Genomic DNA, 16,510 nt, shown 5'->3' on the forward strand with positions numbered 1-16,510 from the left:
CGTTATTGTTTGTTGTTTGGTGGAAGCTCTTATGCTGTGCAGTGATAAAGGAAAAGATTTTATTACAAGCTTGCTTAGCATATAAGCATGCCATTTGTTTCTGACCAAATATTTGTTATTGCACTAAATGTAATGAAGGTGCCTGCTTATAAAACGATTTGGTATTATATAAGGGAGAGTGGAATATCAGATCTGCTTTTTTTACTGGAGATACTTCAGGTTTTGTATTGTGTGTAACTTATCACAATAAAGCTTTTTTTTTTTTCCCCCTATCGAGCAGTATTTTATTTCCTGAGGAATGTGTTCAGTGGGGAAAAAAAAAAACACACAGAGAGAATCAATTGTGCTTTTCTCTTTGTTTAATAACTCAAAGAATTTCTCTCCCCTTCGCAAATACTTGTGTTTATTTGAGAGAAAAATTGGATTCTGGTTTATTTATTTCAAGAATCTGTAACCTTATTTAGCGCTAGAAATGTGTGGTGTGCAAGGTGTGGTGTACAGCCAGCTCTCATTACAACATAAATTATTTCTGCTGTTTTAACTAAAAAATCTGCAGTGTATCTTGCTGGATATGTGTGTATGTTTGTTTGTTTATTTTTTGAGGCTTTCTTCAGCCCTTGCTCAGTGGAGTCAGCTATAAAACATTCTGCTTATTCATCATGACTGAGAGGAGTTGATTGTTTCCTGGAAGGATAAAATTCAGCAATTAGAGCTGTTTAATTTGAGTATATGTTCTGGAGGCTAAACTAAGTTTAAGTGCTTTTCTTAGAATGTATGTTTAAGAAGGGAAAAAAATTACAGTTCTGATCTTGAAAAAGGTTTTAAGAAACATGAGAATGTGCAAGTTTCTTTTGGTGGGAAGCACATAACATTTATGTAGTATTTCTTTTGGGATTACATCACAGTTTTATTTAATTTTTAGGACAAAAGTTAAATTCAATATTTGTGTATAAGCCAAGGGAAAATGTACCATAAACACAGGAATTTTCTGGTGAGTCAGAGTTCCAAGAATCTGAGATTTACTTAGTCCATTTATTTCAGGACTAGCTATAACCATTAGTCATCCAGCCATGAATTTTTACATTTGCAGCTAATTGCACCTAAAAAACAAACTTTCCCTCAAGGCTTTGGGTTATACAGAATGTGATTTGGCAACCTGCATTTCAAATGCCTTTTAGGATCATTGCCCTGGTCCTAGAAATTGTCTTTACATCATGTGTATTTGTTTCGAGTAAACAACTAATATTTCCACTTAGGTGGCAGGAGGAATAGATGAAGTACTAGCTTTTCTGTATTACAGAAAAATTAATCTGCCAACAGCAGGATAGGCTTTTCCAATAGCCTGTGGGGGGGCGGTGGTGTTATGGGTTTATCAGTCATCAAGGAGCCCCATGTGACGTGTCGTGTTCTTCTTTGACCGCTTCTTGCAGGATGAAGTTATTGCTGTTTCAGAGAAAGTTACTGTGAAGCTTGAGGACTTGGCAAAATGGGCACAGTCCGATTTCTCCAAGTGGAAGTGTGGTTTCCGGGCTGAGCCGGTCAAGCTGATGGATGTGGGGAAGAATGGGCAGAAAGAGGCCTTGATGAGATACAGACAATCCACGCTCAACAGTGGCTTGAACTTCAAAGACATACTGAAGGAAAAGGCTGACCTTGGTGAGTATCCCTTACTTTCTCACATGGGGAGGGGCCCGTGGGTAAGCGTCTTTCGAAGGCAGATGAGCCCGATCCTGCCAAGCCGTCGCCGATTCCCAAGGTATGTCTTTGTGCTTTGGGCAGAGGCGTGGTGATGAGATACATGAGCGGGATGGGTGGTGGTGGTGAGCTCATCGCAGACTCCTTCGAGATTAGCATGGGGTAACTCTGTGATACCTGTCTGCTCCGCAGACACGTCCCTGAGCCCTAGGCTCGAACCCTGAAGATGCAGACACAAGTAGTTGTCAAGGGCTTTCCCTGAGGCTCTGCAGGCCGGGGGATCAGGTCAGAGCTGTGTGTTGTGGGCAGAGGAGTCTGACACATCTTCCAAGGCCTCTTCTGATGGGCAGAGGAGAGCAAAGGCCTTTCACTTCCCTTGTCTCATCTTCTGGAAGCACAGTATTGTCACCTGCTTCTGGTGCTTGTGCTGTCTCTGTACAATCAGCTTTGTGCCTCGTTTGGTAGGGAGATGTCCCTTCCATAACCTTCTGTAGTGTTTCCTTGTGAGCTCTTTGTTACTGTGCAGCATAGGCTCTGTGAGTGCCCCACTCTTCTCTCCAGATAGACGTGGACTTTCTTTCCCTGTCTGGTTTTAGGGAGGGAAATGGTAGCTCTGCTACTTTGGGTGGTTGCAGATGTGCTTGCAGCTCTGGGGCTGCCTTGGTGCACAGGCACTCACACCTCTAAAATCCATGGTGGGGGCCCAAGGTCCAAGGTGTGTCCCAAAGGTAAACATGCCTTTTTGTGGTATTAGGACCTTGGATGTGTAATAGCTGTCAGAGACGGCGCTTTGAAGTGTATTACAGGGACGTTTCTCTGTTGTACCAAGCTTTTAACAAATACTCGAAGTTTGAAGAGCATCAAACTTAGTCCATAATGGGTGTCAAGGTAAGAAATTAAAAGCTAAGGCTGATGCATGTGAGGAAATGCTTTTGTACCTACGTGAACAGGAGATGCAGGGCCAAGTTTGGTTTTATAATGGCACAACTGTGTTGGCATCGGAGCCAAGTTACAGTAAGCTGAAGACCTGTCTTGGAGGATTTATCTTCTGCATCTCGTTTTTCTGATCTTATCAAATGGTGAAGTGATTTTGTCAATCTTGCACTTCACCATTAGATATGTAGGTTGGGAGACTGAAGTAAAATTGGAAGTTGATCTTATTTTTCGTTATGTCTCCAGGAAGAAAAATAACCCGTGCAAGTCTTTCTCTTTTCCTTTGCTTTTCTGTGTGGTTTCTTTTGGTCCATAATTATATGCAGTAATTTTCTTTGCTATTGCCCTGGCATCTTCTTTACTTGCTACATTTATTTGCATTTGTTTGTTGTGTCAAAAGAATCTTAATGTTTTTCAGACAGAACTTTTGTGTGTTAGTGTTTTCTTGTTTTTGTTTTTAACAAACAAAAAACCCCTTGTGGTAAGTTATGAAATTGCTATTATCTACCCTTGGAGCCAAAGAAAATTGACTTTAAGCCTAAAGCTTATAGTTGCATGTTAAGCGTTTTAAAGTAGGGGTTATACTGAAAACGCTTATGGAATGCAAACTATATGGTATAATTTTGATAACCCACATTCTGACGTTGCTCATTTTTGGTTGGTGGCTCTGGCTTTATTGTTGGGCCTTTTTTTTTTTTTTTTCGGTGGAAGAGGGTACTTTGACTAATGTTTGATTATGATTACCTTTTTCTTCATCGTGACTGGTTGGCAGGAGTGAAACCAAAAGTTCGAGAAGACCTGTACCTGATTAGGCACGCTGATAACAAACAACTGATCTAACCTATGAAAGGCAATCAAAGAAATTTCTTAAATCTAGTACTAAGATGATTTTTTTACTACTTGAAAGACCCAAGAATTTAAGTGTATTTTTTGTCCCAGAGCTGAGAAAAATTCAGAACAGTGATCTTCGTTGCTTGTGAAGCAGCCCCTATTTGGTTGTGTCCTGTAGGCAACCCATGAGGTTTAGTGGTTGGCTTAACTATGAGATGGAGGTTTAAAGCCCACCAGGTGAAGAAGATTTACTTCTCTCATTCTGAGTGGTCGGTCAAGGTTGACATTGTGCTCTGGGAATTGCCATCTCCCCACCTGTAGGCAAAGGCAGTAGCATGACGTTCAGTGTCCAGTGTTCAGCATAGAGATTTGAGCTGCCCATTTTGTATCTTCTTTGCTGTCAAAATGGCAGGTTTACTGCCTGTTGTGAGGTGTGCCCACAGACTTTTTCCAATACTCAGCATCTTGCCAACAAAGCAATGCTCAGCTGCAGTGATCAAAGATTTACTAGCAATAACTGCTGCAGTAGGTCTCCAGCACAATGGGATGGGGTTGTTTTTCTCTTAAAACAGGATTGTAAACTGTGAGGGAGCTCAGTGCACTGTCATGCAAAGGTCCCTCAGGTGAGAGCATCAGCACAGCTATATTAGCAAGGTTAATCACCCCAAATGGAGAGATGATCTGCACGTCCACCTCTTCCCACCACCCCAGCACCGTTTTCCTAATCAGGTACCCAGGGCTGAGTGAAACGTGGGGATGTTTCACGAAGGGCTTCCCCATGGGGCAGAGTGGGGTGGCTGTGTTGGGGCAGACCGCCCTGTACGGAATTTGGATCTGAAGGGAACAAATCCCTTCTTGTGCTAGTCTGGCGGGCCATGTATGAGTCTGCTAGTGACACCCACGTTTAACCTTGGCTGTAGACGAGGAAGTTGCTGAACCAGGTGTGGAAAAGGTCTAGATAAACAAAGTGATCTCCTGTACCCCTTTTTTCCTGTGAAATGGCATGTTTCCATTACAGAAAAATCCCATAAAAGTGGGTAGCTTCTGAAATTTTTCCTACTAGATGTTTTTCGAAATGAGCTGTAGAAGGTAATAGGAAATTATATCCCTACCAAAGAGCTCTAAAAAACTTTACAGAAGAAACAAAACCAGTTTTCATACACTATCCAGGAGTGGTGAAGGATGAAATAACCCGGATGAAATCAAAACATGGCTGATACAGAACCACAGAAGTGGCACTGCGCAAACACACTTAATTGAACACATTGCTGTTGGGAGCAGGGTAGCTTTAAACAATAACTGGGCAAAGTGAGGCTTCGTGTGAGCAGTGGATAATCTGTGGCACTCAGTCAAAACTAAGGCAACACCTGGTTAATCCACAACCTGGAGAAACCATGCACCTGTAATTAAACGTTGACCCTAATTCAGATTTGGTAGTTCTGTCTCCTTTTTTGTTCTCTCTTTTTTTTCCCTCTTCTCTTTTTCATTCTTTTTTCTTCTCTTTTTTCTCTTGTCTCTCTTTTCCCTGTTTTTTTCCTTTTCTATTTTTTCTCTTTGCCTTTCTTTTCTGCAGAAACTGGTTTTTTGTGTGTTTTTTTTTTTTTCCCCTGTAAAATGCCATTGTTTTTATCACTAGTGAATTATGCAGAACTTTTCCTTAGGACTGTATTAAATAAAAGATCTAGCAATGGCAATTTTTGTGTGAGCTTCAAGATTTCAGCCTGAAAAATGGTTTTTAAGAATTATTTCTTTCTGCCTGTTCAGGTATTTATGTTATACATTTTTGTCCCTTTCTGCAAATATGTCAATATTGAATGCTAGCAGTTTATGTCTTAAGACTATTTATAGCTTTCTGAATATTTCTTTCAAATGTTGAGAAAAATAAAGAATAACAACAATGCAGCATATAAAAATAGAGTTGCTCAGGAATGTATTATTCATAATGAACATGAGAACCTGTTTTTCCAGAAGAATTGGTCTGATTAAATCATTCACTACTAAGGCCGATAGTTATTTATTTTTGTCTTTAGAATTATTTAGGGGATTTTTCTTTGTAATAAATGGACTTGTATACCCATATTTGGTAAACCAGTGGGACGTCACCAAATGAGGAATTATTTCATTTTACAAAATTTTTAGCAACTAAGCAATGTAAACACTATCGGTTAAATATGGCAAAGTTGCATATTTGTATTCCTTGGGCTATAGTTTGAAAAAAAAAAATTCAAATTATTTTATATAACACTGCTTCTTACAGACTTCCTTTAAGTGAAGTATGAAAGCTGCAGTGTAAGCTTTATTGGCCTATAAATATGTCATTATAGTTGGACTACATTTATATGCTTTGGATTGTTGTTTAAGCCAAGAAAATATGTCTCTACAGGTTGACTTTTTATTGAAACCCTTTGAGGCATACAACAGAATGTATTTTAGGCCAAGGTTATTAAAACAGCATTTTCATTTTTGCAGCAGACTCATTGTCAATTATGCTGCCACAAACTGTCTGTGGATAGGCAGTTATGAATGGTTTCATCTCTAAATGTGTCTTTAGAAAAAGAAATAAAAGATAGAGGAGTCAGAGCTGAAATTGAGAGAAGAGACTGAGGGGAAAATGACTGAATTTAGTGCTCGCTGGCTCTGTTGGTTTGGGTTAGGCTGGGCTGCGGCACTGCCTGGGTTTAGCTGAGGAACAAATGGCCCCTGTGCCTGCGCCGGTCCGGGGAGGTGGGAGCCGCCGCTGCCCCGGCCCGGCAAGCTGCATCCCTCTGGCTCACGAGTCTGTCACGACGGAGCTCTGGGTTTGGTCCCCAAACTGTCGTTGCCGCTCTTTTTATCCATCTTGTATGAGTCTTTATTGTACCAAAATGGGTGGTTGAGGTTGCCGCGCTGTGGGCGCTCCTTTCCTGCTCTGGCAGCATTAGTAACGGGGATGAGCAAGCTCTGGTGCTTACTGAAGGGGATTTTGCTGCAGTTATTGCTTGTTTGGGTCCAGGGAAGGGGAACCCAAAGAAAATTTAGCAATCGGTCCTGTCCTGTCTTTCATACTCTACAGTCGGGCATTTGAGGGTGTAGAATCTGGATCTTTGTTCTCTGTGAAATCCAGGAAAATGAGGTACTACTTCCAGCTGAGTTTTATGTTTTAGCAGTCACCTTTTTCTATTCCATAGGTGTTTTTTCCAGCAGTTGTTCCCTACTTTGCTGTTTTGAACCCTCCAGCAGAGCTTGCTGGGCAGGGGTTGGATGCTGCAGGACTGGCTCACCCTCTCATTTCCTTCTCTCCTTTACCAGTCTCATAATTTGCATAGTGTCATCCGGGAGAACCCAGCTCCTCATCGGAGCTTGTGTTGCCATATCAATTGGCCGACCCGTGGCAGATAGCAGTGAGTTTGGAAGGAGAAGCAGAGTGGGGATGACCTTACCTTGCAGGAAAGTGCTGACCTCTTGGTGCCCAGGAAGCCACTGTGTCTGGCCCCCGCGTGCCCTGGGCTGTTGCATGGCCCCTCTGATTTCACTTACCAGTGGCCTTGCAGCGGGCGTGACTTCTCCAGATGAAGGTTATCAAGTCATAATGTAGCCAAACTATAATATTATCGAAACTGATAATCTGCAGCTGTAGTGTGCTCAGACACTTGCGGTGACGTCTGAACTGACACCGACTCTCCTTTTTCATTGTTTGTCGTGTGCTGCTGAGTTCAGGCTCGCCTGGCTTAACTTGATGCAATAATTTTCTGACCAGCTAATTGTTAGCTATTCTGAGTACAGCTACTTCAGATATTTTGTGCCTAAGTCATGCCTTTAACTCTCTTCCCCTCCCCTTCTTCTGTTTGTCTGCAGTCTTTGCCTCTTCCTTGTGCCTCCCTGTCCCCATTGCCCTAGCTGAATGCCATTTTGGTCTTGGTAAAGCTCCTGTAAGTGTACCATTATCCCATTTTCCCCTCTATGCCCTTGTGCACCATATGGTTTTTTTTTGTCTCACGGGTCAGGGTGACCTCTCTAACTCATTTTAACCAGCCCGATTGATACAGCTCTTTTGCTGTAGATGAGGCTATTACATGACTTGTCTGTTGTGCTCCATGGAGCTGGAATGGAGGAGGACAGCTCCCTTGGGGAAGAAGGACCGTGGCCTGTGTTTGTGCAGCTCCTAGCACATGCCGGCGCTGCTGCTGCAGAGGGAGAGCACTGGCAGGCTGCGGAGCAGCGCTGTTGAGATTGCTGTTCAGAGGGAAGCGGGAAGGCTTCCTTTGTTTGTACATCATCTTTTGGTTTAGTTACTGCTTACCTTTAGTGTTAACATGTTTGGGATAGGAGATAACCTGAGGTGCTGAGCAGAGAGACAATTTTGTCTGGCCTTGTGTGAAGAGGGCAAGATAAATGTTTATTTTAATTATTTGTTGGTTGGTTTAAGATAACTAATACTTGTTGGCTTTAGTTGCTGAATGCCTTTTAAGTGCTGAAAGAAGCTGCTGCTGTTAGGTGTGATGTACCCCCAGTAATCCTGTGATAGCGACGTATTTTTTTCCTGGAGGTGACCCTATCTCCAGTAGCATTTTGGGGCTCCCTGGCCTCACTTGTCCCTCTCTCTTAAGCCACTGCTGCTCTCCTCTGCACCTTCCCTAGCGTCCCTGGGAGGAAGCTGGCGGGGTCCTTGGGAGGTTGTCTGTAGCCACCTGGTCCTTCCCAAGGCCACGTGTTTGCCTGAGCAATGCTGGGATGATTTAAGTGCTGTTAATTTCTTCCTTTCTCTGGGGACAGCCTACTTCATTACAGTGGAATCGTATGGGGGTGACAAAAACATTTTAATATGCAGCACTGGCTACGGAAACCTTTCATTCGCCACTGGATTGTGTTGAGCCTCATCTATCTGTGGCTCTTGAAAGGAGTTTTAACACCACACATCTCAAACTTCAAGCGTGCCTTATCAAAGAGATGAAATTTGGATTTCTTCTCAAACTTTGACCTGCCTTTGAGGTCTTATAAAAGGGGGGTGGTAGCGTTGCCCCTGGGAATTGAGGAGGTGGGTATTTTGTTCTTTGAAATATGGAAGATCTGCCAAGAAATGTAAACAAAATCCCACGTAACTTCTCTCTAGGTAGCCCCTAAATCACAGTGCCTATTCCTCACCCCCACCGGTTCCTGCAGCAGGAGCAAGCTAACATGATTATCAGAATTGTGCTGATAGCAGTTGTCACTGTGTCAGCGTTTTCAATTATGTATTGGTATGACAGGGCACTTTGTTGTTGGTGTAGAGCACAGCCATTTGCAATTGCAGTTCTAGTCTATTCAGAAGCATCAGGGAAGGAATCGCTGCTGCAAAATAGGGGAGGAGGAAGAGTTAAATTTTATTGCCTTGTGAAGCTAGAGGGAACTACTCCACGTTCTTCTAAAGCTGAAGTTACAGCAGTTTGCACCATCAATAAGAGTTTTGTTGCAGCCTCTGGTTGGAACTGGAGTAGCCTACATAATTACAAAATAAGTAGATAAAAAATAAGAACCATTCACAGACAGCGTCAAAGCGGCCAGTGTGGGACAGTGTCCCTTTAAAAATGTTTGACAGCTTTTTTTATTTTTGTCTGTTTTTAGCACCGAGATTGACCTTGCCAGGCTGTGTAATAACCCACATGTGTCTGCTCTCCAGGATTTTTTCCCTTCTAGTCACTCTTGGATCTTGCATTTAATTCTTACTGACCATGAGGTTTTGTTCCAGTAACTGGAAACGTGTGCCTCCTGGTGCAGCGCTGCTGTGCTCTGAATCTGACTTTTATCTCACTGTCTGCCTTTTTTTTTTTTTTTTTTTTCTTTTTTAACTTTTGGGTTTAGAGGGTGCTGTTTTCCTCCCCAGCCTTCCCTCTAGTTTCCGTCCCTGCCCGTATTGTTTCTGGGTCCCAGGGGGACCCAGTTTGGGACGTCTATTGTTTTGTGTCCCTGTGCTTCCCTTGCCCAGCACCATGGAGGGAGGTGATCAGCGGTCTCCTCTGTGTGCCATGGCTGCTGCTTAGAGCTGTTGGTCCCTCATACATCAACGACGCCTTTTTCCTGCGTTGTATCCTTCCCACGCAGCCAGCCAAAAATTGGCTGAGTACCGAGATCTGTAAACTGAGCACCTATATAGCGTTGTGGTATAGTTGGGTGGGCCTCGAGGACGTCCTCTTTTTCCTGCCTGGCTGCTTTCCTGTGCTGTAATTCTGCGTTGCTGGAGCCCAGGACTCAGAGTCCTGCAGTCATCTTTGACTCCAAGTGCTCCGTTAATCAAGTCGAAGCTGTCTTCGTACAAGCTAATGAATCATTCTGGCTCGCGACCTGTGCTGCTGTGCTGAGATGCTCAGGCTCTTCTGCGGGTGCTGTTGACACCATGGCCAGATCTGGGTGTCAGTTCCCTTCCAGGGGGTGGGAGGAGAAAAGCCAGACCCAGCTTATTCAGCATCTCCCTTCCAAGTTGCTTTTCTGAGTTGCCTCTTCGTTAGTCCCGTGCCCAGAAAGTTGCAGTGTGCCTTTTGTTTACAGGCGCACTGCGACGTGCCTGGCCTGTCATTGTTCCTAAATATCTCAGTCCAGTTCTGACTGCTGTGTTGCAGAAAGGCTAATGCTTGTTCTCTGAGTTACAATATTCATCATCTTATAGATGGCCTGTCTCGTGCCATGGGGTTTTGTCAGAGAAAGCATCCTTTGTGCATCTGAAATTGAAGGAGACTTGCTTTTTCTCTCCCTTCTCCTCTTTTCGCAAAATCATTTGCTAGAACAGAGGCATGCAGGAGCAAAAGCTGGACTGCCCCCCAAGCTCTGTGGGGCTGTAGTACCAGCGAATGGCCATGTTAGCGTTTGTGGGGACCTCAGCGACAGAAGGTGATGGGCCCTTAGCTTGCCGAGGTGGAGGTTTGCGTGGGCAGGCAAGGGAAAGTGGGAGATAGGCTGTCTAGAAAGAAAAGGAGGGGTTTGGACAAGAGCGTGGGAAGGGGCTTGGCTCCAGCAGCTGCGTGAGGCAGTAGCAAACCTGTCTGCCCAACATGGGATCTCCCGAAGCGTTATGAGCACCAAGAGGGGCTGTATAGATGCAGAGGAGGGGACTGTGTTTCTGGCATCCTTGCCCTTGTTAAACCGAGTTTTAAGGTTCTCGGTATGAATATTCTGACTGTTTATCTCTTTTTGTTAATTTGGTTCATGCTTCTCTTTGCTGTCTTGGTGATCCTTGCATGATGAGGGTGTTTGGGAAAGGAGGGGTTAAACCTAGTATATGCATAAATTGGAGTGCAGTTTGTGGGAGCTGGTGACAGAGAAAGTGTATATTTAAAAAACGTAACAGCATCAATTGTAACTTACTGAGCAGGTTTTGCATTGGAGAGCATTGTGGCATAACCTTTATTTACTTCATTTAGTAAAATCTGTACCATGTAAAATAAGTTCCTCCTTAATTTTACTGATAATAATAATAAGCTTGTAAAAATGAGTCTTCAGCACTGTAAACCTTCAGCTTGGGTCTCTTACTCTGTTACATTGTGAAGGACAAATACTTAACACTATAAAGAAGCTTTTGTTAGTGATAGGTAATGTGTATTATTTTAGCAGGAGTATATTTTAGCAGCTTGTGAAAAATCAAGGTGAATTTTCACATCCGAGCGTCTGCTGCATAATTGATATATGTAGAAGCTGAAATTCAAAATAAGCTTCTAGAAGAGCATACATTTGATTTTCCTAAACATTTAAATATATGTATCACACCCTCATTTTAAGATGCCGGTTAATGACTTTATGAGTGTGTTGGCAGCCAGAGCATTACATGTGGTTTGAGAAATGTGTCTGGATATGCTTGGTAAGCAGTATTGTTCTGACAGTGTACTAAAGGCCATCTTCAATTTGACTGTGCTCTACTTTGTTATGCTGTGAAAGAAAAAGATAATTCAGCAGAGCATTGTGCTGTCGGCTGGAGACGCCACACTTCAGAATACAAATATTACTAAGGATAAATGAATCATTAAAAGAACAGTAGCATAAAATATCTGATGAATGAACTCCAGGAGTCTCTGCTGGAATAAATTTAGCATTCACGGACAGTACCATAATATGTGAAATAATAGTATCAGTTCTACATTCAGATGCCAAAAACGTTTATGGACCCAGAATAATTGTGAATTACAAGGCTATAAATACATAGAGGGGATTTGGTGATATCATAATAAACCATGAGAAAGACACTAGGCTGGTTTCTAATGTTACCAGAACCTTGAGATGTATTTACAACCTTGTTCACCCTCCTGCAGTTTTAGGGGGCAATTCTCCTCTCACAACACGTTCGTCATTCCCATTAGTGCCAAGGGGAGTTATGCATGTGTGTCATGAGTGGAATAGATCCCCACGTGTTGTACAATTCAAGGATCCTATAACAAATCCAAAATTTAATTTAAGAAAAAAGCGGGAAACGTTCCTTCTCATCCTCCTCCAGGTTCCCTCATGTCCTGTTCTGCTCCTGTGAACGAGGCTATTGAATGGAAAATAGGTAAAGGATGACAAGGGAGCTGCCGTGTTCCTGGACATTTTATCCACAGCTGCATAATTTTTTTTTCACTTTTTATTACTAAGAAACAAAACAACCAAAGCCCAGATGTTCTGGTCCCAGGTTTCTTTAAAGTGCTGGCTAATGCATTTTAAAAGCTTGTTGTGAATACCCAGGGAAGGCTGGGATTGTCAGCCTCTCTGCCGAAAGGAGGCTTCGCTGTTGTGATACGAGATCCGTGCCTGATAAGAAGAGTTAATTAGGAACTGGGGCCGAACCTGATGTGATGTCGAAGAGCATGTTCAGCCTTCAGCATGTCCCATGTCACCTGTTTGTAATTAAGCCTGGTGTCCCCTGCCTTCCTGAATTGGGGTGGTGACAGAGTCTCCGCAGGTACTTAGTGTCGGTTCACACATCTCAATATTAGATGGGTTACAGGGCTCTACAGGACCCCTTCCCCTCCTAGCGTCTTCCCCAGCCAGCTGTATGGTGTTACTGGCCTCATCCTTCTTCTAAGTCATCAGCAAAACATGCATGTTCAGCACGGTGCAGAGCAAGTCTGCTCGGTAATTCCACATTCCTTAGTGTTGCAGGAGGTCTCTCCACTGGCCAAGCTGCAGTCTTTCTGCCCATCCTTCTCACAGATTTACGCTCCTGGCTCTACGTCCAGACCTTCCAGGGTATTTGTGGTATCTGCAGTGGGAAGGGTCTATGGCTTGGTTGACATCCCTCCATGCGGTTCCTGTTTTACTTTTTGTGTTATGGTAGACTAACCCCCTGACATCAGCAGATGAATCATGTCCTTGAGGTACATCCTGGACCTTCCATTTTTGCCAGGTGATGAAGCAAAGAGAAGATAATTACAGGACTGGGAAAAAAAAAAAAAAAAGCCAACAGTGGTCATCAGCAAGGGAGAAGTCTTGTCAGCCTCGTAGGTGACTTTAGGCTGTAGCACGTGTCAGAGATACCCAGCTAGTCACTGAGCCTGGATTTGCTTCGATCACCCCCAGTTTATTTCATTGTCTTTCTCTCTGAATTTGTGCTATGGCAAGGTCATGGGATTATTGACTGTTTGTTTTTAGTTAATTACTCCTGACTTTAACTTGATATTCTCGGCAATAGCTGTGTGAGCTCTCCTGGCAAACATGGTAGACAGTGTGTAATGCAGTCTTAATGCATGTTTTTTTCTCTTTAATTATTTTAAAACCACAGTCTCCACTTTTCTTTCACACTAAGTATTTCCAGATTAAAAGCTTTGTGGGATGAAAATTAAATGATAAGGTACTATAAAAATCTATTTCAAGAATCTTGAATGTTTCAGCTCCATCTTTATTTTTAGTTTTCTTACTCCCTGAATGACCCTTACTTGTGACAGTGTATGTCACTATACACTTCTAGTTTTGTTGCACAGAGAAAATAGCTGAGAAAGTCCTTTTACATTTGTGTTTTTAATCCTCTGTTCAGATACATAAAAATGTGGCCCCATAAGTTCTGTGGTACAGTAAAAAAAAATAAAATAAACCCAACCCAAATAATTTTGGCAGTTCAAATGCAGAAACTAAAAATAATTTAATCTGCAGTGTGAACATAGTTTCATATTTATACTAGCATCTGGCCTCAGGAATTGAATACTCCATTCTTTAAATAGCTTCGCTCTGGCTCTTGAATGCTTTGTGACTAGAACATTACCCTACAGTCATACACCTTGTTTACATATTTCTGTTAAAAGGCAGAAGAACTTACAGTACTTCAAAACATCGGTACAAGCTCCCTCCTCCCCTTTTGCCTTGGAAAAGAGAAGTTAAAAAGAAAAAAAAAAAAAAAAGAAAAAGTGGTCTGAAAGTGAGTTTTAAATTTAGTTCTCTCAGTTTGCTGCCGGGTACATATTTTACTGTCATTTGTATAAAAAACTGGAAGAAAAATTTTCCAAAGAAGATGTGGGCCATTCCAGATGCCCAACAGTAGTCAAACACAAATTTATGTACACTTTGTTTGTATGTTTGCTTTTAATCTGGCAAATGTCTTTAAAAACACTTTGCCTAGAGACAGTGGATCTTTTTTGTTACCCATATGGTAGAAATAAGGAGTAGGTCCCTGCAAAGGAAAAATATCAGAATAATGTAATAAAAAGGTAAACACTATAAACGGGTGGCTAATGATTACCTTCTTGCAGTCTTTAGGGACAAAGTATCTTTTTATAGTTTTATGATCTCTGCCCAGCCCGACTTCAGGAGAAATTGCATTTTCAGAATTATATATTTGAAACTTCATCTAAGCTTTACAAATTTAGTAGATCCCCATTTAGTGTCTGTTGGTGAATGTAAGTCCAGCCTAATATTCTTACTGCTATTTTTTCATTCACATGTCTTGAGGTCAACCTAGAAGCAGAAGAGAAAATATCCCATTTTTAAACCTTAATCCAGAATCCATTTGTATGAGTCACTAAAACAAAATCATAGTGGTTTGGCTAAAAAAGGCTTCATGTCCAAAGGGAGCGTTCCTTAAAATGCTGGCGCGTTTTCCACAGCGTTTCTTGAATGTGTTTTATGTTGTCTTTGTGCTATTGTAAAACATCAAAGATTAGATCCTGTAGTTTTGTGTGTGGGAGGCTCCTGGTATGTCAGTGGACCGGTCAGCTCGAACGAGGGCAGGAGCCTTGCTGCCTTGAGAGGTGTTTGGCCCCGTCAGCAGCCTGCTGTGCTTCTCCCTTCGGGGAGCCTTCCAGCTCAGGTAGGGAGAGCTTGAAGAAGCAGCATTTCTTTTCCTTGTGGTAGTTACTCAGTGTTGTACCGTGGGCTTAGACTTGCTGCTGTGGTGCTCAGGAGCAAACCTTGCAGCAGTGTGAGAGGCAGGAAAATTTGGTCCTGTGTGCCTTTGTGAAAAACTTTGAGAGAGCGCGAGTCACTTTGTTTTTCCTCCCCAGCTATTATATCCCTCAACAGGAAAAGAGCCTCCAGGATAATCATCCCACTCGAGTTTTGGGTGGTCAGTGCCATTTTCTGTAGGCTTTAGACTAGCCTGGGACGCATGAGTAGGTCAGTGCCAAGGCCATACTTTTCCACAACGTCCAACTTTGATCCTCCTGTGGTGGAGCAAGAGAGGTGCTGCAATGCTGGAATGGGAGTAGGGATGAGGATTGTTGGAGGTGGCAATAAGGGCTGCTTCTCTCTCTGCCTTGCCACTGGGATTTTTTGGTATGTGTGGTTTGGGTGTTTTCGTTCTCTTTCCCTGCAGGGAAGGTTGTTGCTCAGCTTTTACTCTATTTTTTTCGACCTGGACCTTCTGACTTGCATGTAGTGAATGTGAGTAGCCCAGGATTTAGCCTTTGGTGATTTCAGATACCATGTGATTCCAAGGCACAAAACATGTGATTTATTGGGTAAAGCCTATTTAATATCTTAAAAGCATAGAGTAGGAGATCAGATGTGAGCATAGCAGCCTTGAAATATATTTCCTGAAAACATACTTAAGAACGTTTAGGTCTATATGAAATATACAGGAAATGAGGCCAATTTTGTCCCTGCTATTTTGATGGCAGGGTGCGCAGGAGAGACGGAGAGAGTGTGGACAGGAATTCACGTGTTTGATAACAAGAGCTCAGCATATTTGCACAAATGGAATAGGAGCGTTTTTCACCCTTTGCAGCCAAAACTCTATTGGTAGTTTCTTTGCCTCGTTGAGAGACCTTTAACTGATCAGACATATTCACGAATCCATATAAGTTAATATGAAAAGTCATTCCTGCATCTTTGGCCAGTCATGTACAGTGTTTACACAAAGCGGTACCTCTTTGCCACATCTGTCAGCTTAGGGAAGCACAGGGAGGTGATTCTTAAGGGACGGAGATGAAGAAAGGCTGCTATACTGTATTAGACACTTTTTTTCCCTAGTTACCTTGTAGACAAAGTCAATATAACACTAAGAAAAAGTTTACATACTTTTTACTGGGAGAATACTTGTTGAGTGTTGCTTCTAAAACAGGAGACCCTCACGAACAGTGCAGCAGAACAGCAGTTGCCAGAAGGACCTTTAGTGATTTCTGATCACGCTAATGATTGACCATTGTCTTCTGCTACATAAATGAAATTTTCTTTTCTTCTCATGAGTGTCAGACTACTTGGTGTATGGCTGGTTTTCTTAAATAAGCACTTCAGTTTCTACTTTTTTGAAAACAATGCAATTAAAATTCTTATTTGAAGAGGAAGATTGTGACAACAGTGCTTGGAAATTTTATTGTCCAGGCTCTGAAAACATTTTGAGTGCATTTGTCTAAAAGCGTCATTCATACCTCACTTGGGCGCGTGGCAAATTTCTTACTTAAAATCATGTAGCATTTCTTAGTCAGCATATATTTTTAGTTGGACGTGTAACTAAGGTTTTGCAAATGTTTGGTTGAGCGAGTCAAAACTTGGAAAATACTCTGTGGTTCAGTTTTCTCTTGTTTTTACAGTGGTTTTGTCACTTGTGCTTCTTATGGTCATAGTATCTCCAGCTGGAGCACAAGCTCTCAGGAAACAGAAGTCCTTGGGCCCAGTCCCACAGTGTACTGGGGGTCACAGGTGGTGT

The 16,510-nt window shown here is 42.4% G+C and overlaps 1 protein-coding gene across 1 annotated transcript in view; it reads left to right on the forward strand.

Annotated features, from left to right (window-relative positions):
* The first annotated feature begins 1,556 nt into the window (after nucleotides 1-1,556).
* Nucleotides 1,557-16,510, forward strand: part of ARID5B (AT-rich interaction domain 5B) — a 108,146-nt gene continuing 93,192 nt past the window's right edge. The window contains exon 1 of the mRNA XM_082486590.1: nucleotides 1,557-1,656. Within this exon, the coding sequence (XP_082342716.1) occupies nucleotides 1,584-1,656 (73 nt within the window). The 5' untranslated portion in view covers nucleotides 1,557-1,583. The remainder of the gene's footprint in view (nucleotides 1,657-16,510) is intronic.

The sequence above is a fragment of the Vanellus vanellus genome (genome assembly GCF_965231255.1).
Source record: "Vanellus vanellus genome assembly, chromosome: 7".
NCBI classification, from domain to species: domain Eukaryota; kingdom Metazoa; phylum Chordata; class Aves; order Charadriiformes; family Charadriidae; genus Vanellus; species Vanellus vanellus.